This window comes from Paramormyrops kingsleyae, chromosome 20, assembly GCF_048594095.1.
Source record: "Paramormyrops kingsleyae isolate MSU_618 chromosome 20, PKINGS_0.4, whole genome shotgun sequence".
In the NCBI taxonomy this organism is placed as follows: domain Eukaryota; kingdom Metazoa; phylum Chordata; class Actinopteri; order Osteoglossiformes; family Mormyridae; genus Paramormyrops; species Paramormyrops kingsleyae.
This window is the reverse complement of record NC_132816.1, coordinates 4,681,590-4,705,745: the sequence shown is the minus strand read 5'-3', so window position 1 is coordinate 4,705,745 and position 24,156 is coordinate 4,681,590. Positions and strand designations below refer to the sequence as shown.

General features: G+C 51.1%; 1 protein-coding gene across 6 annotated transcripts in view; it reads left to right on the top strand.

The window, feature by feature from the left end:
- The window catches only part of LOC111856364 (AT-rich interactive domain-containing protein 4B), a 65,016-nt gene that overhangs the window by 35,905 nt on the left and 4,955 nt on the right, over positions 1 to 24,156 (top strand). For 3 of the 6 annotated variants that reach the window (XM_072703936.1, XM_072703935.1, XM_072703937.1), the window contains 17 exons: positions 3,485 to 3,550; positions 4,589 to 4,679; positions 5,311 to 5,390; positions 6,137 to 6,228; positions 10,279 to 10,420; positions 11,221 to 11,300; positions 13,093 to 13,169; positions 14,362 to 14,519; positions 15,108 to 15,180; positions 16,223 to 16,317; positions 16,530 to 16,627; positions 17,677 to 17,914; positions 18,006 to 18,208; positions 19,546 to 19,725; positions 20,380 to 20,464; positions 21,393 to 21,570; positions 21,749 to 23,038. In XM_072703936.1, coding sequence (XP_072560037.1) covers positions 3,485 to 3,550; positions 4,589 to 4,679; positions 5,311 to 5,390; positions 6,137 to 6,228; positions 10,279 to 10,420; positions 11,221 to 11,300; positions 13,093 to 13,169; positions 14,362 to 14,519; positions 15,108 to 15,180; positions 16,223 to 16,317; positions 16,530 to 16,627; positions 17,677 to 17,914; positions 18,006 to 18,208; positions 19,546 to 19,725; positions 20,380 to 20,464; positions 21,393 to 21,570; positions 21,749 to 23,038 — 3,226 coding nt within the window. Of the gene's footprint in view, positions 1 to 3,484; positions 4,398 to 4,588; positions 4,680 to 5,310; positions 5,391 to 6,136; positions 6,229 to 10,278; positions 10,421 to 11,220; positions 11,301 to 13,092; positions 13,170 to 14,361; positions 14,520 to 15,107; positions 15,181 to 16,222; positions 16,318 to 16,529; positions 16,628 to 17,676; positions 17,915 to 18,005; positions 18,209 to 19,545; positions 19,726 to 20,379; positions 20,465 to 21,392; positions 21,571 to 21,748; positions 23,039 to 24,156 lie in introns of all 6 variants that reach the window. The other 3 variants (XM_072703938.1, XM_023836263.2, XM_072703939.1) reach the window with 3 other exon arrangements.

Here is a 24,156-nt window from a genome sequence, read left to right as displayed (position 1 = left end):
GCCGCCGTCTTAATGGATCGTTGGTCGTATTTCACTATTGTTCAGCTCTCCAGGTGCCGCCTTTGCCACTTTTCCTAAAGCTTTGAAAGCCGCACCGTTTTGGAGAGCAGCTCTTTTCTTCTGCGTCTGAGCCCGAGCTGCGCGTAACGCTGAGTTACGTGCGGCCGCCTGCTTAAACTATCAGTGAGATTCTCCCGCTCTCATCTCTGTCAGCTTTGATGAAGCGTTCCTTGTTTAATAGCTTGGCTGCTTTAATTGCTTTTCATAACCTGGTAAGACACACGCCCACACACACCCTCCTCTGCAGGCTGCTGTTAGGAAACCTTCATTAAGAACAAGTAACCTGCTTTCTGCAATGTAATCTCTTGCCTAAGGGACTGTTTAATAAACTTTTAAATAACTGTAGACTGGGGGGTGTTGCTAGTGGCTGTCACAGGAAGGGGAGGGTCAGGTGATTCTGGTCAGGTGATTAGGGTCACCAACCTGTCCACCATGAATTAATGCACCACGTATTTTGCCCCCCATCAACCACATCCCGACAAATGGTGTCATTTTCCGGCATCTGGTTTAAATGTGACTCCCATACTTTAAATCTGAAAACATGCTTCCCATCCCGAGATGAGCTGTCATCCCCCCCCCCCCCCCCAATCCGCAGGCTAATGGTTCCCTTCCCAGGGAGACGCTCACAGTAACCATACGTGTGTTCATGCGTGTGCGTGTTATGTTCTGCAGCATCATGCTCAGGTACGATGTCGGCTCCCCTAAGTGCAAGATGACAGACGACTGATCATCTCTGCTCTGTCTGCGGATGAAAGCGCAGCCAGCCCCCCTTCCCCCAGAAAGATGCCCGCTAGATGGGAATATCTGGCGAAACTGGGAGCCAGACTGGGCTGAGATAGTATAAAGGCAGGTGGAGGCGTCTGCGTGCTGTAAATGTCAGACATGAAAGACCTCGCTGGTAGTCTGTGCTCTAACTCTCACTCCTGGATCACAGGGAATTTAGTCAAACTATCATTTTTATCCTCGGGGAAATATGTCCAGAGTTGGGCTTCTCCGTCTCCCTGGTGGCTTACAGAAAGGTTATTCTGTGCCTCTTTGACAAGTCCAACCCCCACCACCCCCCCCCCCCACCAAAGGCCACACGTCTCCGCCAGAGAAATTAGCTGCAGTCGGACCCCCGCATCAGCTACCTGTGAGATCTGTCATAAACGCCTTTAAAGCACTACAGGACCTGTCACTGGAATTATGAGCTTAAGGGGCCAGTCCACCTGTGTCCCACAATCCTTTGGAGCAGGCCTGCCCATCTCTTTGCAGCTCCTCTGAGGAACTAGCCAATCAGGTAACCAGGCTGTAACATTCGGGAAATTAAACGGCAACTCAGAAACTGTTTTATGAAACATTTACGTTAGTAACTTTATTTATTTACCCAACACTGTTTTCCAAAGTGATACAGCAAATGGCAAATTTTGCCTAGCTGGTATTCATCTTTACGTTCTTTTAAATTCTCCTATATTCACCTGTCGAACGTGCAACAGAAGGCTGTCTTGAACGTTACGCTAAACTGTCCGTCTCCCGATTAGCGGCGTCACCGCCATGTCCGCTTGCCCTCCCTCGGCCGGTTGTTCGGTGGTGTTCCCGTCTCCTACCGCAGCCGTGAATTTAATGCCGCTTTCAGATTATGAATAATCACCGCGACCGTAAGGAGGGTTACGAGCGGCGCGCTCTGCTGGATGGTGTCTGTGTCCCTCCTCCTCGTCCCCCTCCTCTTCCTCTGTGTGAGAGCCCAGAATAAGAGAGCCAAGCATCTTATTATCCTTGTCAATGTCAGTGTCTCACTGCTGGCTGCTGTTTGTAAGTGATGTGCACTAAGGATGATAGTTGATATCACGCGTGATGATAGTTCATAGCTGGTGAAAATCTTGCCCTTAATGTGCTCCAACAGAATGTTTCCTATCCATCCTTTTCTGCTAACTGCTAATGCTAATGGAGGATACAGTGCCAGCCTGGGGACATATGGAGACATTTCTAGCTAAAACCATTCATCCATCCTCCAAACCTATACTTCCAGTGGTTGGTTGCTGTGAGCCTGGAGGATCTCCAAGGTAACATGGGGTAGAGGGGCACTGGATACCCTACCCTGGACAGGATGCCAGTCCATCCTTGGACTCAAACTCGTACATAGTACAGACAATTTAGGGACACCTATCCACTAAGAGCACGTCTTTGGACTGAGGGAGGAAACGGGAGAACCCAACAGAAATCCACAGGACAGAGGGAGAATATACAAACTCCACACACAAAGCACAGAAGGGATTTGAACCCCCAACCTGCTGGTGTCAGGCTGCAGAACTAACCACTGAGCCATAATACCACACCCACAGCAGAAACCTTTTTTTTTTTTTATAATAATAGATTTAATAGATGCTTTTATTGATCCCTGTGGGGAAATTGTCTTTATGCCTCCCTCAACTTGCTCTTTGTAGAGTAAGCTGTCCGCAAAGGGCAGCCACCTGTTGGGGCGCCCAGGGAGCTGGGGGTTAAGGGTCTTGCTCAAGGACCAGCAGACGTGCTGAGGCTGGGTTTGAACCGGCAACCTTCTGATTACAGCACACAGGCTTAGCCCACTGAGCCACACGCTGCCCTGTATATAGTTTTTTTGGCAACTATATTTACAGGCATTTTTAATAAACCAATCAACTGTAAAAGATTGAGACCTTAGCCCCCCTACTGCTAATCTACGCCTGTCACCTGCTCCATGTGGGCTCACTAAGAGAGGCGGAGAAAATAACAGCCGTATATCCCACGCGGAGCCCGAACAGCCCTGGGAGATGGCTATGGTTGGCCATCCTGGCTGTTACATTAATGGATTTAACCATGCTGCTTTGTATGAGTCATTACACAGATTTATTTTATTTTTAATTTGTCCCGCTAGTTTGCAGTCTAAAGGTCAAAGGCAGGAAGCGTAGGATGGCTTTCTGGAATGTTCTGTTGCCCGCCGCCCCCCCGGCTCTCTGTCTGAGGGCTGCCCCAGAGGTGGGACACCTTGTCTCTGGGGCGATGGTCTGTCAGGGCCGCGATCCGGTGGATGGCTCTGTTCACATAGGAGTGCAATTAGACGCAATAACAGTACCGGGTCATCTCAGGGGGGGGGGGGGGGGGGCAGGTGATTCCTCACACGGCCGCATGGGCTGGTGTCAGATTTGCTTTGATTTTGTGGTGCAAGCCTGATGAAATGGCAGAATGATTTGGTCAGTTGTGATTCTGCACAAACCTTGTAGGAGAAATATCACCCCCCACACACATCTCCTGACCAGAACTGTGAAACAGGGAAAAATTTGTTACACATTAAAAATATTTAGCATATTTTATTAGAGGCATCAATGGGAGGCAGATGGACTCTCAAACTAGATTCAAATTTTCAATTAATTAACAAGGGGGGGCATGGCAGATTTGTTTAGTGCATTTTCTGTTTCTGTGTTCACAGGTGACCTTTAAGCAGGACTTGTCAACGGTGGAGATACATGACGAGCACATCAGAGGACCCCTGAAGGTAGGCACCCCAGGGCTGTGGTGGTAGGGGCCCCTGAAGGTAGGCACCCCAGGGATGTGATGGTAGGGGCCCCTGAAGGTAGGCACCCCAGGGCTGTGGTGGTAGGGGCCTCTGAAGGTAGGCACCCCAGGGCTATGGTGATAGGGGCCCCTGAAGGTAGGCACCCCAGGGCTGTGGTGGTAGGGGCCCCTGAAGGTAGGCACCCCAGGGCTGTGGTGGTAGGGGTCTCTGAAGGTAGGCACCCCAGGGCTATGGTGATAGGGGCCCCTGAAGGTAGGCACCCCAGGGCTATGGTGATAGGGGCCCCTGAAGGTAGGCACCCCAGGGATGTGGTGGTAGGGGCCCCTGAAGGTAGGCACCCCAGGGCTGTGGTGGTAGGGGCCTCTGAAGGTAATTATCCCAGCATCACGCTCATGGGGCCCCCTAGTACCTCTTGGGCATCACTGCTGAGTTTCTGCTTTATAGAGACTTCCTGCCGGCCAGCGCTGCTCCATAGTGACCACAGCGTAGTTAAGCCTTCATCAGAGCCTGTAACCTCACCAAACCTAACCTGCTCATGTGGACCATGGAGCACAGAGCAGGCCACTGAGGTCGCGTGTGACTGGCATCCCTGAGCCGTCTTCGGCCCCAGCTCTGCAGCCCTCTGATTTGGGGGGGGGGAGGGGGGGGCTTGTACTGTTCCTATAGAGCAGTGTTTCCCAACCCGGTCCTCAAAACCCCCAGTAAGTCCATATTTTTGCTCACCTGTACGCAGTATTCTGTGTTCAGATTGTTTGGTACAGGTGTCAAGTTTTCCTCAAGGACTGGGTACAGAAACACTGCCGTATGCAGAGCCATGACTTTGAGTGTGAGTATCACGATATGCAGAAGACCACAAAAACAGTGAGCATTCCTGTCTGCCAGCAAGGCAGGAAAGCATGTTGAGATAGGCTCCTGCTTTATTGCTTTTCTTCAAATTCAGTTTGAATCGACGTCTGAGCTCCGGTCTTTTTTTGGGTGCAGCAAAGATTGTGTGAATTAAAGTCTCTCCTGCTGCAGGTGGGGGCTTCAGTGGAGGTGAAAACCCAAGATGGGGTGTATCAGGAAGCCACCATCACCAAGCTGACGGATGCCAGCCTCTACACCGTAGGTGAGCTTCCATCAGCTTCGTTCTGCCGATACCCATCATCTACCACAGCTTGGTCCTGTTAAATCACACCGTAGGAAAGAATCTTGTGTTTTTCAAAGGCACTGATTGGTCAGCATCATCTGCTGGCACGAGCAGTTTCGTGATTCGACATGTCAGTGATTTTTTTTGGGGAAGGCAGCATGCCCATGCGAGTGTGTTACATGTGTGCCAGTGTCCTGGAACCAAGAACCGATAGGTGTGATGTCACAGGATGTAGGGGCGGGCTCTAGGACCCAGGAGCCGACATGCCTCCCTCTCCAGGGTGGGTTTTTAAGGACCGGTTGCTGCCTCCTTGCTTCCTACAGGTCACCTAGGGGGGGTAGAGGGGGTGTTATGCTGGGGGAGGCTCTCTCAGCCTGGCACTTGGGGGCTTCCCTGTGGCTCGTTGCAGAGCACAGCACCCCCTGCAGCTCATGCCTCATCATGGCGCCCAGAGAGCCTGGCTAATTTATTACCGTGCATGAAACCACTGGGTAGTTTCACTGGGCATTTATTTTGGTGAGAGCTTTGTGTGTGAGCTGTGAATGAGCAGAGGACTGTGGGTAATGGCTGGACCCATGTGACTGTCTGTCTCTCATCCCCTGTGCTGCAGTGTTTGACGACGGCGATGAGAAGACCCTGAGGCGATCATCCCTGTGCCTAAAAGGAGCGAGGCACTTTGCGGAGAGCGAGGCGAGTCCCAGTGACCCCCCAGCCTGTCTTCTGGGGCCTTATGCTTCTACCTAAAAAAAAAAAAAAAGCTACTTTGCTGGCCTACTTCTTGTGTTTTTGTACACGCTGTAGTTATAATTATCCCGTGCTTTTATAAAATGAGTGTTTTCGCCATGCAGGGGTTTGTGTTTTTACATATTCAGCGGGAGTCTCTCTCCTCGCTCTGAGAGCCTGACGCCCTGCGTGAGCCTCACACTTCATCACGTACAGTAAACCTTAAGAGGGACCACCTCAGATTTGGGCTGTATTTTTCTACATTTACTGCATTTGAAATTAGACGTATATCATCTCAGTAAGTGAGAATGAGATGCTGTGTTTGTTTTCCGGCTTGTGGGTTGTTATTTGTAAACCCAAACAATTCTCACTACGTGCTCAACCACAGTCTTTTGCTTTCACCAAGGAATTGTGAGAAAATGACAATTAGAAAGGACCGAATGGAACAGATTGGTTTTGATTAGCTTAGCTTGTCAATAGACTAAAGATGATCATAATTACACGTGCGTAAGTGTTCATATTTTTATTCTTCCGATTATTTTATTATTCTGACTATTGCAGTTTTTTTTTGTTATTCTTGCTTAAGTTTGAAGTAAGTCGGAGGAGAAAGGTCACCCGGTGATGATGTAATGTGTTTGCTGTTATGGCTGTTATGGCCGTCCTGGTGGGCGTGGCCTGCACTGACAGTTCCTCTGCTTCTCTCCCTGCCCCAGACGCTGGACCAGCTCCCCCTCACCAACCCCGAGCACTTTGGCACGCCGGTCATCGGAAAGAAGGGCAGCCGTGGCAGGCGCTCCAATCAAGTGTGAGTTCCCGCTAGCCCCGCCCCCCTGAAGTCCCGCCCGCTCTGCCTAGCGCCACTCTAGAAAGAGGGCCTGTTTTGTCATTGGCTGAAAGGGCCGGCCTAAAATTGTCTGCCTTTTAATTGCCTACTTACTGGGGGAATAAGGGATCTGCTGTCAGCGGGGAAGGAAGCTTCTGGCCAGTCAGGTCCCAGCTGGCGAACATCCCCACACCACTCTGTTAAGCACAATGCAGTTTCGCTGTGGTATCCTGATGCACAGTGGTGACATTTATTCGTGAGCAGCTGGCCTGTGCCCTGTGCCAGCGCACTAAATACAGGGGGGGGGGGGCAAGGCCTAGACCTGCCAAACCCTGAAATCTGCTTTTCTATGTCGCATCTCTAAATCCGCTCTGCAAACGCCGCTGCTTGTTCCAGCTTCTCTGTTCTCCCGCTTAATTTCCCGGTTCCTGTATGCCGAGGACCCCCAGATGCCAACATTCTGAGCAGGGGCATCTCTCCGGAATGTTCCTCTCGTTGATTGGGTCCGGTATTGATTCGTTGGGTTTTTACACATACATGTGTTGGGCTTAGAGATCCTATACCCATTAAAGGTTTTCTATCCTATAGCATAAACAGTAAGTTTTCTGTCCTCGTGTTTTTCCGGAGACACTGTCTCTCTGGGATCAAAGGGGTGCTCTTTGGCCGGCCTGTGGGGGCCGTCTCCGTTAATCTCCTCGACAGCCGCGCCAGATCGATTTTGCTTAAGACCTCTAAGTTGGCTAAACCCCTTCATTACTCTCGTACTGCTTGTCGGCTTTATGACGCCCATTCGTTCGCGGGCCACTGCACTCTACTGAGTCCGACGGCCGTCATCGCGTGGGTCTTTTGTCCTCGCTAGTGGTGTCGTTATTAAATTAGGCTGCTGTGAGTTGAATTCGAAGCAGTTTCCTGTGGTCAGGACAATAGCAGCCAGCTTAATGAAAGGGCACTTTTAGGTGGAAGTAAATGCTGTGCCAGTGGCTGGACTGAACCCCAGTGCCCTGTTTTGGTCTTTTATTCATCTCCGATTCTGATTTAAAGCTATGCTGGGCCGGGTTGGTGTTTTTCGACCAAATTGACCATCACATTGATGTTGAGCATTGCTGCATAACCGTGGTGAGCAACAGTCCAGGTTGCCCTCAGCAGGCAGGTCAGTGGGCTCACGATGTCCGTCGTGTGCATAGTAACGCATTTGTGAGGATACAATGCCAATGGACCTCAGGCAGAGCAACATGCCGGACGAAGGCGCCTGATGTTCCCCCCGGAGTGACAAACAGGAGAGCGACGCTCTGGATCTGTTCTTGCTGGGATGCCCTCTGATCCAGACGGAGGCAATCCCTGAGAGAGGTGGTCGGGAAAACTTGGAATGAAGAAGCGAGCTGGAGATCACAGATATGAAACTCGTTTTCAGTTGTCTTTACACAGTGAATATTAATTACTATGTTCATTATACTTTGTTGGCTTTATTGTCAGAAATATCAGATGCAAATCTAGCCGTTCTTCGGGATGCTTTTTGCTTCTGAACTCTACATTCGGTTACATCAGCCTATATGAACCTGAAAGCATTTGTCTTTTTACATTAATATTTCCAGCTTTTTGCCAGTTGAATTGTATTGCACCTCACATTCCACCCTGTGTTTTCCTGAATTGCTTCCAGTCTGAGTCCGTCTGGAGGTCCGTCGCCCTCCAAGCTGTTTTCCTGTAAGATGTTTGGACCTGCTCTGCAGAGACCTGAATAATATGGCTGCCTTTCAACCGCTTTGGCTTCTGGGTAATCATTAGCCCCTCACTTTCTTCAGCACGTTGAGCCATTTCCCCAGTGCTGGGCTGGAAACCAGCTGACAAAACCCTGCTGGAACTTTGGAAGGACTCTGGGGTCTTATAGGACAGGGAGTCTTGGAGGAGCGTAGCTCTTCCTAGGTATCCGGGGAAGCCAGTGGAAGAGTTACTCACCTCCAGAAAGTCTCTCTATGAAGATTTTGTTGGAAAACCCCTCCAGGAAGAGACCAAGGGGGCAGCCTGGGGCATTTCCCAGCGTCCATGTAGGTACCACAAAATTGTTATTTTCTGAAAAAAATAGGAGTCTGGTCTGCCCTTCTTGATTTATTCTCCTTCTGTAAACTTCAGCTGGTTAAGATTTGGGAAATTCCTGGGATGTTGGGTGGAATTTCTGCTTGGACACTTGGAGAACCATAACCCAGGTCATGTGACGTAAAGATTGTTTGAACAGCGAGAGTGGAGATGTGACTGACTGGCAGCTGGGAAGGTCACACTGCTCCTCAAGGTTTGCAGGTTTTGACCACTCTGGCATGTAACACATTGTATATTTAACTTTCATTGCTGTCAGGTTCCAGGATAATATGCTGAATATTTGAAAGTATTCAGTGTAGATAGTGTTCAGCACCGTGTTACGCAGAAGGTGGTCTGCAGAGTCTTTAGGATGGAAGGAGCGTTCAGCACCGTGTTACGCAGTAGCGGTCTGCAGAATCTGCAGTTTGGAAGGAGCGTTCAGCACCGTGTTACGCAGTAGCGGTCTGCAGAATCTGCAGTTTGGAAGGAGCGTTCAGCACCGTGTTACGCAGTAGCGGTCTGCAGAATCTGCAGTTTGGAAGGAGCGTTCAGCACCGTGTTACGTAGTAGCGGTCTGCAGAATCTGCAGTTTGGAAGGAGCGTTCAGCACCGTGTTACGCAGTAGCGGTCTGCAGAATCTGCAGTTTGGAAGGAGTGTTCAGCACCGTGTTATGCAGTGGCGGTCTGCAGAGTCATCAGGATTATTCAGCACTGTGTTATTTTTTCCATTCCAGACTAATGGAAAAGTCTCTGCTCCGTCTTTATTCAGCCTTTATTTTCAAATTCTCTCCTTATAATTTTTGTTCTGCTCATTTTTAATTAAAACTAGTGCTGTCAAACGATTAAAATTTTTAATCAGATTAATCACAGGGTTGCTCTGGATTAATTTCGATTAATCACAATTAAATATCATTCATTTTTAATCTATATTAATCACATTTAATTTTGCATGAGCAAACAGACTAAAGAAAAAAGGGAATATATATGCACTTAACATGTTTATTGAACATCTTGAACATGAGTCGGATGCATTCCATCTGTCACAGAAGTGCAATACCATGGACCCATATCAAAAAGCAAGATTTTTTGCTTAGCCGGACAACTTGTCGGATTTAAGGTACCTCAGTTTAAATGGTCTTTATCTTCGTTCGCTTACAATTAGCACGAACTACTGTAAATCCGACAAATAATCCAACTAATCATGAAGTCCAGTTCTAGCCCGGTTAATTGCCATTGTTAGCAGTATCAGTTGATAACACATTACGTGCGGTGCTTTACATATAAAACTCCGTAGCAACACATCCACAGATAAGTTGGACGGTATAGCGTGTGCGACCGATTTAATGAGCCACAAATGAGAAGTAGTGCATAAACAGTATAAAACTACAACTTCTGAACTTGGGATCCTCTGTGCTGCTCCGAGATATTTCTCGGATCTCTGAGAAACGGGAGCGCATGTCGTCACTTCCGGCTTCACAACTCCGGAATCCGACTCGGAATACGAGTTCCGAGGGCAAATGGAACGCACTAAAACTGCCCGAAATGGGTTGACAGAGACATTTCAGGGATTTTGAATCATTCTGTGCTGCAGATGGGTTAATTGCGTTAAAAATTTTAATCAGATTAATCATGATGATGGATTAATCCGCGTTATACCGTTAATTTTGACAGCCCTTATTAAAACATATTTAATTGAACAGGCCCCTGTCCGGGGTTGTTCCCCACCTTGGCATGTTGTTTCTTCGGGCCCCCAGGACCCACATAGGACAAGTGGTGTAGAAGATGGATGGATGGATGGATGGATGAGCGAGCTTGCCTGTAAACACCACAGTATTGTTATTCCCTGTACTTTCACTACAGAGGAGGTGTATTTCATGTTGAGCATTCGTCCTCCTGCCCTAAGACTGAGCCTCTGTGTTGCCCTGGCATTAGCCATGTGACATCTTTCTTTCTTCCTGGCAGCCAAGAAGAGGAGCTGTCTTCATCCTCCAGCGAGGAGGAGGAGGCAGAGCGGCCGGTGAACGACGAGCTGCTAGGAAAGGTGGTGAGCGTGGACTGCGTCGCCCCCGGCGACAAAAAGAAGAGTGCATGGTACCCAGCGCTGGTAAGCCCCTGGGCCCCAGAACCGTACAGGCACCATCGGGTCACTCGTATGCAGACGCGCCGATGACTGACCCAAACGCCTGTCTTTCTGTGGTTTGGACCCAAGCACCTGTTTTTCTGTGGTTCGGACACAAAAGCCTGTCTTTGTGCTGCCATAGTCTTGGGGCCGATGCCATCCCGTCGTCCCATTAATCACCCCCCCAGTCGGCACGGCGATGACTTTGGGACGTGGCTCCTTTACACACTCCATGCGCCTCCTGTACCACTTTCTCCCCTTAATGTGGCCAAGCGACTGCTTTAGCAGCTAATTAGCTTGGGTAGCGAAGAAGTAGGCCTGGTGTCTGCTGTCGAGCCTGGAGTTGGGGAGTGTGCGGGTCACTCGCTGGGCAGGTCTCCCTGCTGCGAACCTCGCACTGAAGCCATATGGGCCGGCCGTGTGACACGCTTACCTCGTTTGGGCGGCTAGCCTTCTGCTTGCTAACGCGTTTCTGGCAGAGCACAGGAATTTAGGCTTTTTTTAACTAAGTGTCCTCTTTGTACAGCAAGGACTTAATCACTTTACTGTTATAGTATTTCCAGTTTTGAATGATTATATTTGTCTAAGATCTGCAAATATGAATAATGAGTCCTCAGTTTTGTGGCTTTGGGGGTGTGACAGTGACCGTAGCCGCAACCGTGACTTGAATGTTTTGTAACCCTGTCTTTCTCCTGTCCGCTCACCGGCTGCCCGGCTTTTAAATTCTCTCCCCCTTGTGTCTTCCCTTCCTGGGTAATTAAAAAAAAAAAAAACACAACCTCAAGGTCATTTCGCCCGACTGCAGCGAGGAACTGACGATGAAAAAGGACACAGTCCTCGTCCGCTCCTTCAAGGACGGGAAATTGTAAGTGGCATGAACATCGGCGAGCACGTGACTACACCTCCAACACTGAACAGGGCTAGTGTCTCGCTGTAGTAGTGTCAGACACACAGACGAATTGAACAAATGTTCGTTCGATGCCACAGGAGGTGACTTATCAGTGACGAAAAATGAAATCCGTATTCTGAGATCCCTTCACACAGAATAATGTCATTAAAAACAGACAGGAAAGGTGAAGGTAGTATAGTCTTTACAGTGTACAGTCTCTGTTACTGGAACCTGTGTTTTATTGAGGGGGCGAATCACGACCCTCGCTCCCGTGCTTGTGGTCCTTCGCGACCCTCGTTCCCGTGCTTGTGGTCCTTCGTGACCCTCGCTCCCGTGCTTGTTCCCACCTGCTAAAGGCCTCCCTAAACGATTCGGATACTGGACATTAATGGGACTGATTACGATGTTAATTGAGCGTTGTTCCACTCCCTAATTAAACATGGCAAGAACTCCTTTAAGGGGGAGAGACTCTCGCGCCTGGTGCTGGTGTAAGACTATCTGCAGGCTGATTGGAAACGCGGCTCTGATGCGTACTCAAGCGGCGGCGACTCTGAGCAGACTGACTCTGCAATCTCAGAGAATTACCCTTAACGAGAGACTTCATTTCAACGGTGAAAAAGTGTGGGAGGCTCGTTATTATAGTGTCACGAACTTCACTTTGATCTGAGGACCCTGGATATGCTTCTAAGGTGGGATTTATTTATTTTTACTCATTGGTAATTAATCAAAATCCCACCCCTGCACCTTTATGTGGAAAAGTTCTGTGTTATCAGCTGTGTAGCATTTATCCAAATAAAAAACCTGTTGAGGACTCAAGGAAGCTTCCATCTGTGGGTTCAGGGCCACATTGCTTTACAATGCTGAAAGACAGATGTGTCTAGAAAGATGTGAGATGTTTCTGCAGCTCGAACTCCATAGTTCATCACTCGGGATGTTTGAATGGGCTTTGCTGAGTGCTTAAACAAATGTAATTTTCTTATTTTATAAGAATTAATAACTGCACTCAGCAATATTTGACACCTAAATATGTTACGGACACAAAACTTACAAAACTCCGACTAGATGTTCAGGAAACTCAATGCTTAGATCAGGGGTGGGCAATCTTATCCAGAAAGGCCCATTGGCTATGCGGGTTTTTACTGCAACTCCCTAATTACTAATTAGAGGACTGATTGGCTGAAGAGTCCTCACACCTGGGTTTGAGCAGCTGACCTAAAGGTTACCACAAACACCTGCATACACACCGGCCCTTTATGGATAAGATTGTCCACCCCTGGCTTAGATTATTAAATGTTTTATTGGATAATAAAAGCATCAAAATAGATGTGACAAATGGCTGGTTTGTGCCAGATGTCAGCATGACTGTGGTCTACAGACATAGCCCTCAGGATCAGTCCATGTTATTTCTCTGAGCCAGCAGTGACATTCTTTGCCACATATGTGTAGCACTTGCGCAAATGAACGCGGGGTTTCCCTCAGATGCCTCGATCTCAGGGTGTCCGCTGTAAAAAGTACGGCAGGGCGCTCCACTCCTCCGAAACCGTTTGAGAGAGACACTATCCTAGCTAATCCATTCCTGCTAATTAGCATTTTTCCCCTGAGCGTTCAAGACAGACGTGCTTAGCATGGCTCCTGGCTCGTAGCACACGGAGGAAATCCCCGCATGGGGCGGGATCTCCGCCTTGGTATCGGCTGCGTGTGGCGCCGGCCCCCCGCCAGCCCTGCGCTGTGTCTGCTCTCCTCAAGGGGGCGCCTGTCTGTGTTACAGCTACACTGTGTTACGGAAGGATGTCCAGGAGCTGGATGACGAGACTCCCCCTGAAGCAGAGCCTGGACTCAAGGCAGGTAAGGAGGCTTGGGGGGGCGGGGGCGAGGGGCACTGACACAATAACAGGTAATCCAGAGGGGGCGTTTGCCTCGTGACACCAGTAAAGGGACATGACTCCTCCTGCTGGGAGATTATCTTGAGGTCAAGGCTGTTAACAGGAGCCCTTTGCAGTGACCGCTTAGACAGGCCATGGTGGGTGAATAACGATCCTCTCTCTCATAATGACCCATAATGCCCTGCTGCATCTGAGACCCCCTTACTCCAGCATCATGGGATTCCTCCTATTTTGTGCATCCCGACAAAACCATAAGGCCTGCTTGTTAACACCCTTCAGACACGCCTCTTCCTCTCTGTGTGAATTTTTGACGTAACTGTACGCTAGACCTTGCGTTAAACCCGCCCGCGTTCAGGCGTGGCGTTAAGAGCGGGAACGGTAATCACGACTAAGGATATGCAGCGTGACGGTTTGCAGAGAGGGGATTATGGGAGAGGCCCCGGCGAGGCTTATTGATGGTGAGCCGGCCGGCCGTCCACGCTCCCGGCGGTACACCACTATGGCCCATTCCGTCATGGCGGTATTCCTCGGGTCGCCTTTGATCTCGGAGCAGCCAGTGTGTGGTGAGCACCTTCACATTAACAGGGTCCGCGATCTGTGGGTCAGGAGCTCGTTCAACGGTAAATATGTAGCAGGAGGGTAGAGATAATGGTCATTATTGCCTGTTCAGTGGGGATGCTGGGACTCTGCAAAGCGAACCACTGGTACCATGGGGGGGGGAGGCAGTTTGTTTTATTGAATCTTTTTTCAGTTGCTGCAGTTTGTTAGTGTAATAAGCCTCTTGTGGGGGCTGGATGTTTTGTTTGGCCTAGTGGGAACTGTAGTGGGCTGCCTAGACCAGTGTTTCTACACAGAACCCAGAACACCTAAACCAAACAGTCAAGAACGAACCAAACAATCAAGAACGAACCAAACAATCAAGAACACTGAATACCTGGTACAGGTGGGTTGGGAACTGGGAGGGAGAAAACGTGGACTGACTGGGAGGTCCCTGTGTACTGGAATGAGAAAGACTGCCTTAGGGGAAGCACACCTGATCCAGGGGGACTGATGGACGGTCAGATATCTGACAGTCACCTGTGTTCCTGCAAAACCCCATGATAATCTATTGTTCTGTACCTTGCCCCCCCCTCGCAACCCACCCCCACCCACAGCACTGGAAGGGGCTTTGGATTTTCTCCGGAGTGGACTGGTGCCCGCCTCCTGGAGAATGGAAGTGAAGGAGGACACCTCCAGCAGTGAGGAGGAGGATGTGGATGAGGAAGAGGCTCAGGAGGAGGATGCCAGCAGCGAGGAGGAGGAGGTGCTGTGGGTGGGCGGCCTTCCTAGGAGACCAGCGTCACGGTTCACATGTTAATGGAGCCTCCTGTTAGCGATCGCGTGGGGGGGGTCCCGTCTAGCGACATTAATAATAAACCCCCCAGTAGTATTTGCTTTTGATTAATTGGATGTTTAATCTGGAATAAGAGAGCTGAAGTGTAATTTTTAACGTTCCAAAGATAACCAGGTAATGAGATGACAAGATTCTGCCCCCTTTAATTAAGTCACTCCCTGTGTTTCTACCGTTTTCCCAGCAGCCTTTGCTGTGCGTCGGGGGTGCCGGGGGGTGCCGGGGGGTGCCGGGGGGTGCCGGAGTCCATCTCGGGGCAGTCGCTATATCTCATTAATTAAATATGCTAACTAAGTATCTTGCTCACAGGGGTCTTCTGAATTTCCCCCACAAAAAAAACTCGCACAAGATCAGGAAGATAGAAGAACGTACGGTTGACTGAACGCGCTTGAATCTGTAATCTCCCATTACTGAAATGTGATCTGTATTGGGGGACCCCCACTTTTCCTTGGCTCCTCCCCCTCCCTCTGTCGAGGCTCCCTGCTGACTCTCTGTGGGCTTTTCTTAAAGGAGGAAGTGGAGCCTTTTCCTGAGGAAAAAGACAACTTCCTGCAGCAGCTTTACAAGTTCATGGAGGACAGAGGTGAGGGACCCGTGGCATTTCCCAGCTGCATGGACGCCAACAGAGGCTGTCTTGCCAGTGATATGCTGGGATTCATCGTTAATTCACAAATAAACCGTGTGTTTTTAACAGCTAATAAGGTTTCACATTGCTAAAGTGTCTGGCTGTGATTAAATGAGTGTTATATTGGGCGTTTATGCATAATGTATAATCATAATATTTATTGTAGAAATGATACGTGTCATATAATTATATTATTTACTATTTATCTATTATTTTGAGACTTGCGAAGTTGTGGTGATTTTCAATGTGTTGCATTTATGCTGTATGTAATGTCATTTATGGATGGGCAGCCAGAAAGGATTCATAATGAGGTTTTTTTTTTTTTTTTTAGTCTACTCAGATCAAATTGTGCGTTCAGTTCTGAAATTCACTAGTATGTTTCTGTCCAGTCATGGTAATATAAAATCGTAATGTGTAAATGAGCTGTTGTAAATGAGTCATTATAAATTAATTTCAAGTTGAATGTTTTTACCTTAATCAGATATTCCTGGTGATATGTGTAGACCGAGAGGGTGCTGATGGCTCACACCTCCAGGGATGGGGGTTCGAATCCCACTCCTCTGTGTGTGGAGCCTGCATCTACTCTTAATAGTGTTTAAGATTCTTCTTGCAGTCCAAATACATGCAAATAGGCTAAACCAGTGTTTCTCAGCCCAGATCTTCACACAGTCCACATTTTTGCTTCTTGGCAGAAATTTCACATTTTTGCTCCCTCGGAGCTCCCTGATGTGGACTGATTGGGGTCCCTGAAGACCAGTTTGAGAAACACTGGGCTAGACTGTAGAATGTGATTCAGTGTGCCAGTGTGTGTATGTGCCCTGTGATGGACTGGCATCCCATACAGGGTGACCCCTGCCTTGTGCCCTGTGATAGACTGGCATCCCATATAGGATATAGCGATGCTGAGGGTTGGGTGAGAAGTTCCCAAAATTGTTCCAGTTTACCAGATCCCATGACAACTGACGGTGTCGCCCCCCCGCCCCCCCCCCCATTCCCACAGGAACCCCCATCAACAAGCGGCCAGTACTGGGCTACAGGAACCTCAACCTGTTCAAGCTCTACAGGCTGGTGCACAAACTCGGGGGCTTTGACAGCGTGAGTGTCCCACCTCTGCCCTCCTGCCGCCAATTTTTGTCTCTTTTGAATGTTTCGGGACGCTTGTAATGACGTCATGTTTTCTGTTCACATGCCTTGCACTGGTAGCTATTGATAAATGGCGCTTCTGTCAAGCAATCTGACATCTTGGATAGTGGTATCTGGAGCTAGGGGGCACCACCTCAGCCCAATTAACCTCCCCCCCTCCACAGATCGACAGCGGCTCTGTCTGGAAGCAGGTGTACCAGGACCTGGGGATCCCTGTGCTCAACTCGGCCGCCGGCTACAATGTGAAATGTGCCTACAGGAAGTAGGTCTGCTGTCTGCTGCTGGGCAGCATGTCGCCGTATTGCCAGCCTCCCCCTGAGCTCTGATTTCCCAGGGGGTGCTGTGTGTGTGTGTGTGTGTGTGTGTGTGTGCGGGGTGTGTGGCGGGGGGGGCTGGGACACCTCTATCCTGTGGCTCGTAGACAGGAATGATGTTTGTCATCACGCTCCAGTGACTGTCTCGGGTCACAGGCTGCGCTGTGCTAACAGCCTCTCTATACTATAGGCCAGGGGTCTCCAACTCCGGTCCTGGAGAGCTACTATCCAATAGGTTTTCTGTCCCGCTTGGCTTCTGATGAGCCACACCTGCTCTTGGTATTTACCTGAGAACAGGTAAATAAGCCGGGTAGCATAGAAAACCTACTGGACGGTAGCTCTCCAGGACCGGAGTTGGAGACCCCTGCTATAGGCCACGCTACACAGCCAGCACAGTCCACATTTTTGCTTCTTGCCAGAAATTTCACATTTTTGCTCCCTCGGAGCTCCCTGATGTGGACTGATTGGGGTCCCTGAAGACCAGTTTGAGAAACACTGGGCTAAACTGTAGAATGTTATTCAGTGTGCCAGTGTGTGTATGTGCCCTGTGATGGACTGGCATCCCATACAGGGTGACCCCTGCCTTGTGCCCTGTGATAGATTGGCATCCCATATAGGATATAGCGATGCTGAGGGTTGGGTGAGAAGTTCCCAAAATTGTTCCAGTTTACCAGATCCCATGACAACTGATGGTGCTACGCTAACAACCTTAGTACGCTATTGGCCACGCTATGCTAACAGCCTTGCTATGCTATAGGTTGTGCTACACTAACAATCTTGCTGTGCTGTTACACCCGGGCCCCTCACTAAAGCAAGCACCCAAAGAGGGTGAATTCAGGGGTCACGCTTGCCGGCCCTTAGAGTGGAGTGTGTGGAGTTTAATGTATGTAAATAGTGTGTGAGTGTGTGTCCCATCCTGGGTGTCCCCTGCCTTGCTGGGACAGGTTCCCCTGCTGGACAGGCAGCTGAATTCCTTGCTGGTGTCTCCCTTTTGCAGGTATCTCTATGGCTTTGAGGAATACTGCTCCTCATCTGGGATCTCCTTCAAGATGGACCTCCCTCAAAAGCCAGTTGAAAAGCAGAGCCACAAGACGGACGGGGTAAAGGCCGAGATGGACGGAACGGGCTCTTCAGATGCCCCCCCGACCCCCAGGCCCCCCAGCCCCCGGCCCCCGGTGGAGCCGAGCCCTTGTGAGGAGGAGCGGCCACAAGTCACACAGCCTGTTGGCTGCAAGGTGACCTGCCCCCTACTCCTCCCACCCATTGTGGGGAGGGAACCACTGGGGAAGGGAGGGGCATGGGGTTAAATCATTCTGCTCTGTGCAGGAGGAGAAGACCACGAGTGCCAGCGGGCCGGGCGACAATGAGCCAGCGGCCCTCAGTCCAGAGAAGGAGGAGGAGGAGCAGGAAGAAGAGGAGGAGGGCAAGGACTCTGTGAGGAAGGATGATGGACACGGGGACTGTGGTCCAGGAATGGAAGATGTGAAGCTGGAGGAACATGGCGAACAGGAGACACAAGAGAAACAGGGGTATGTCCCCCTGCCCAACCTCCCCCCCCGCCCCGCTTCACATGCTGGCTGAGGGGGCATCCCTCCTCTTCCTCCTCCACAGCCCATTCCCCCCCTCCTCTTCAGCCTGTTCCCCTTCCTCCTCCCCTTCCTCCTCCGTACCTCATCCCCTTCCTCAGCCCGTTCCCCCCTCTTCCTCACCCTCCTCAGCCCATTCCCCCATTTCCCCCCTCTTCCTCCCCCTCCTCAACCCGTTCCCCCTCCTCCTACCTTTGCTGGCAGCCTCCTTTGTTGTTGCTCCCTTTCATCAGTTTAGAAAAGGTGCGTCGCGGCTCTCAAGCCTCCAGTGCGGGGATCAGGCCTCAGCTCCTTGACCCCCAGGCTGCCGTTCTGGCTCTGGGTCTTTCCCTACTTTTCCCATAGCGTGTCCCCATTTACCGTGGTAATCAGGTCATGGCCATTGCTGGCTTAGTGCCTCAACCCTTTCCTAGCGTCCTCCATGGTGATTACGGCGAGGTCCTTGCTCGCCCGCCCGCCTGGCCACCCACTCGCTCTGTTCCTTCTGTGCTTTGATAGTCACCCCAACCCCCCCCCCGCCCCCCCCCCCGGTTGTGGGAACAGTGCGTGCCGTCTGCCGCACTGGGCAGATGAGGTCACCGCGCTGTGGATGGAGATAGCACCTGCGCTACTGCGCGTCTTTGCAGTTTGTTGGGAGTGACGTCACTCTGGTGCGTTCAGGCAGGCCCACAGGCATCGGTGCGGACAGCTTGGGCTCGGGGTCCTCAAAGGGACGGACAGCGGTCTAGTCTAAATTCTGACAATAGTCTGTTGTTTAAGGAGGGGTTTCCTGTGGGGTGTTGGAGCATCACGGCCCTTGTGAGGAGTCATTATGATGACGTGGCCCCGTGTGTCGGGATCCAGGGGGGAGCCGTCTTTGGGGGCGGAGCTGGCATTGGGGGGCATGGCTTGCAGCACAGGGCGCTTGGTGTTTGAGCATTCCTAAATGAGACCCCGCGTGTTTTTCTGAGTTCTGCCATGCGGCGGGCGCTTCTGAAGCCCCGTGGAGGCTGCTAATTGGCCAGCCCTCCCCTTGGCATCTCCAATGCCTCCGCCCACACCTGCCACAGCTGCAGCCTGCCCCCTGCTGGAGGAGGCAGTTAGCCGCGCGTCCAAGACACATGCTGAGGGGGCCGAGGCCTCGTTCTGTAGGTTAAATATCACTGAAGCCGTTTCTAAAAATGTTCCGTTTCTGAAACTGTGGTTGTCCCTGATAGCGCCGTCGAGTGGCTACATTCTTACTAGCTGGTGGCAGCCCACAGGCCATGATGGTCTGAGCTGTGGTTCGCTGTCTGTTCTAGGGATGACAGCAGCCAGGAGGGGGAAGGGGAGGAGTTTGAGTGTTACCCCCCCGGCATGAAGGTGCAGGTGAGGTATGGTCGGGGCCGCAATCTGAAGACATACGATGCCACTGTGAAAGAGTCGGACCTGGAAGGGGGAGAGGTGCTCTACCTGGTGCACTACTGCGGCTGGAACGTCAGGTGAGGCTGGGATCTGACCTTTCCTCCTACATACCGCTGTGCTGTGAGGTCGTGGCTTTGTCCCGGTTTGATATTCCCTCAAATCACTTGGTGTGCCTATCGCCACCTGGTGGCAGCTGTGAGCAAATGACCGAAAAAGTAAATCTGAACCATTTCGGTAACCGGACATGTGCTTCTCCAGCTTAGCGGGATAGATGCCCCTCAGCGCTCCCACAAGTCTCAGCGGTGAGAGAGGAGTGGCAGCCTTAATGAGACGGAGGTTAGGGATATCTCCCCATTAGTCGTCATCCGTGCTGAAAATCAGACGCCAGCATCTCACTGTCTGTGGCGCTCGGTCGGAAGCGCTTGCTGTATAGATGGTGCAGCCGCCTTGTTCATGAGTAACAAGCCTGCCTCCATCACAGAGAGGCTGCCTCCATCACAGAGAGGCTGTCACACTAACAGAGAGGCTGCCTCCCTCACAGAGATGATCGTCATTTTTGTTTTTCTGGTTAACTGACTGCCATCCCCTCTCCCCGATCGCCCACGTTAGCTGAGTTTCCTCGTCCGGTAACCTGAATTGTTCCGTGCCGCTGTCTCCGTTCCCCACCGCCGTGGTTCCGCATCCCGTGGGGCCGACGGCACTGTTTATCCTGGCCTCTGTTTCTCGCTCAGGTATGATGAGTGGGTGAAAGCGGACAAGATTGTGCGGCCGTCCAACAAGAACGTGAAGAAAGTGAAGTACCGCAAGAAAATAAAGGTAGGTGCCACGGGGGGGCCTGATAAGAGCGGGGCCCCTCGGTAAAAATCAAAGGGTGGGTGTCGGCACGCAAGCGGAATGTTCCAGAAAGGCTTTCTGTTCAGTGTTTTGCTGGAGAAACAGTTATGTAGTAAGTGAGGCTGGTCATTTTAAACAGCACGTCATCTGATGTTGTAATACTGTGCTTTGGAAATAAATTTATTTCCATTTATGAAACAATTTCAATCAGTAGCATTACCAGGAAGCCATCCTGAGGTGGGTATATGGGTGTATTGGGTGGCTACCACTGGGCGGGAGTCAGAGGGTTTGGGGGGCCCCCTGGTGGGCAATTGGACCATGACGTGAAAATGCAACAAGGAGTCTCCTACCCTATTTATAATAGCAGCTACTTCTCCATGGAGAATAACGGGGACAGCCACGTATAATACAAGATTACACTCAGTGGGTCAAAGCTGTTAACTGGGCCGAGGGGGAGTGGTCTTAAAATGTATATTTTCTCTTATGGGGGAGGGGTTCTGGGATGATTCTGTTAAATCACTAATGATTTAATGAAATTTGGTTTGTCTCCTCCCCCTGTCCACCTGTAGCCACACCCCTGAAATTAATTTATGCAAGTTTAGGGCTGGCCCCTGTGGGCTGTGCTGCTGCACGGTCTCCCCGGGTTGCCCGGGGTTTCTCCAGTTGCTCTGGTTTCCTCCCACAGTCCAAAGACATGCATTCAGGCTAATTGGTGTCTCTAAATGGCCCACGCTCCCACGTGACATCTGTCCACTTCAGCCTGGGGACAGGCTCCAGGCCTCCCCAGCCAGAATAGTTCACTGCAAGATGGATGATCTGAATATAGTGCCATGGTATTTCTCAGTGTCTTCCTGAGCTACCAGCCTTAGCATTTGGTGTTTTATTTTTAAATTGTATGCTTAATTGACAGAACAAAACGGAAAGAGAGAAAGAGAAGACCGACAGACTGCTGGATGGGGAAGAGGCCCCTCCCCTGGTGAACAGCCGGCCCCACCGCTTGGCCAAGCCCCCCCCTCATGATGGCAAATCTCTGGAGCAGCCTCTGTCTAAGCCCGTGGAGATCACGTCCATCCTCAACGGCCTGCGAGGTAACTGTGTCCGTTAAAGGAGATCAGAGATCAGATAAATGTGTGAAAGCTGAATTGTTAATGGCGAGGGTCATTTAAGTTCATTGCATGCTGCTGTATTCTAGAGTCCTGTAATGACCAGCGCTGGCCTATAGAGGGCAACCTCCTCACAGATGATGCTTCTTTCTTTTGGCTTCAGCATCCGAAAGCTCAACTGAGGAGGAGAGTGAACACGAGTACGACGACTGTGAGAATGAAGAAGATGAGAGTCCGGGGGCCCCTGATGAGGGGCTGTGTGTGGGAGAGCGCTGGGAGGGAGGGCCCCCACTAGAGGGCGGCCAGAACTCTATGGTGGAGAGAGAGCAGACTTTGGGCTGCCAGGACTGTGCTGAGAGCGGCAGGCACAAGAGTGAGCCGGAGACTGTGGGGGAGTTGGGCGCCCGAAAGAGGAGGGCAGAGGGCCAAGGTGAGCGGGTAAAAGGGGCATGTAAAAGTAAGCCCAGGGCTGCCGGCGCCTGCAGAAACGCGGACTGGCCACTCAGCAGCTCCCCCAAGAGGCCGGAGGACAGAAGCGCAGTTCCTCGCAAAGAGGGGAGCCTCACATCCAGCAGCAGTTCGGAGGATGAGGATGAGGAGGATGGCCCCAGGGAGTCGCGAGAGACTGGGGAGCAGCATCAGACCAGAAGCAAACGGCCCCATGACAAGCGGAAAAATGGGCTAAAGGAGAAGGCAAAGGCAGCGCGGCCCACGGGCTTCTGGGAGGCGTCAGAGAAGAGACCCAAACTGAGTGTGACTGCAGAGGAAAGACTGACGGGCGGCACACGGCCCAAAGGTCACAAGGACGTCTGGTCCAGCATCCAGGAACAGTGGCCCAAGAAGACACTGAAGGAGCTGTTCTCAGACTCGGACACTGAGGCCGCAGGCTCACCGGCGCCAGCCATGCTGGGCTGCGAGGAGCCCGGAGCCGAGCCGGGGCTGGAGGACATGGAGGCGGATGCTGCTGTGGCCCCGGATGAGCCAGAGCCCGAGAAGCCCTGCGAGTTCCCTGGCAGTGGCAGCAACTCAGTGCTGAACACACCGCCCACCACACCTGAGTCTCCCCATGAGGTCTCGGGCACTGCTGATGTGGACCCCCCCACACAGCCAGAGACCCCCGCCTCCCCGCCGTGCCCCTCCCCTCCCCAGGCCTTGCCCCCTCCCCCACCATTGCCCCCTCCCCCTGCCCCGCCCTCCCCCTCTGGCCCCGCCCCTGAGGAGAGTAGTGGCGGCCGCAGCGAGACAGATAGCAGTACGGTGGAGGTGGAGAGCCTTGCGGGGGAGGTGCCAGAGCTGGCCCAGGAGGAAAGGGCCAGCTCCCCTCCGGGGGCTTTCGACGTGGGCCTCTCCTCCACCGCCTCCTCTTCCTCCTCCTCTTCCTCCTCGAGCAGCAGTAACTGCAGCCTGGCCCTGAGCAGCAGCGGGCAGCTGGAGAGTGAGCAGGTGGCCAGAGGTGGGTGAGCTAGAGGCAGGTGGTCAGGTGATCAGGTAGTCAGGTGGGTCAGGTGATCAGGTAGTCATGTGGGTCAGGTGATCAGGTGGTCAGGTGATCAGGTAGTCAGGTGGGTCAGGTGACCAGGTAGTTAGGTGGGTCAGGTGATCAGGTAGTCAGGTGGGTCAGGTGATCAGGTAGTCAGGTGGGTCAGGTAGTCAGGTGGGTCAGGTGATCAGGTGGTCAGGTGATCAGGTAGTCAGGTGGGTCAGGTGATCAGGTAGTCATGTGGGTCAGGTGATCAGGTGGTCAGGTGACCAGGTAGTTAGGTGGGTCAGGTGATCAGGTAGTCAGGTGGGTCAGGTAGTCAGGTGGGTCAGGTGATCAGGTAGTCAGGTGGGTCAGGTGATCAGGTGGTCAGGTAGTCAGGTGGGTCAGGTGATCAGGTGGGTCAGGTGGTCAGGTGATCAGGTAGTCAGGTGGGTCAGGTGATCAGGTGATCAGGTAGTCAGGTGGGTCAGGTAATCATGTGGGTCAGGTGATCAGGTAGTCAGGTGGGTCAGGTGATCAGGTGATCAGGTAGTCAGGTGGGTCAGGTAATCATGTGGGTCAGGTGATCTGGCGGGCAGATGGTTAGGGGGCCTGTGGGTGCTTAGTGATAACGGCTCTGTGATCATTATTGTTTTAGCTGTTAGCTTTCCATGGTAGGTACAGTGTTCACAGAAAATTGTGAAACACTTAATTCTGTAACAGTGTTTATTGGTTTAATAACAAAAGTCCATTGACATGCAGTGCACATATCTTCTGCATGGACATTTTCTTTTTTTTAATTTTTTGACTGACTCATTTTGCTATTAATTGCAATTGTAGTCATTAGCTCCCAAAAGGATACTAAACACGAATGTTGGCATTTTATGTTATTGCAAAGGTGTTACTCTTTTAAAACTATAATTGAGGTTTCAATTTAATACTACTTGAAATCAATGTTTTCCTTAAAACTACTGATTGCTTCTAATGTGGCATATTTTTGTAAACAAAAGAGTCAAGCAATGATTTTGTTATAAAACCAATAAATATGCATTATTTTTACTGAATTAAACAAGCATCCTTGGACTTTCTGTGAGCACTGTGTATACAGT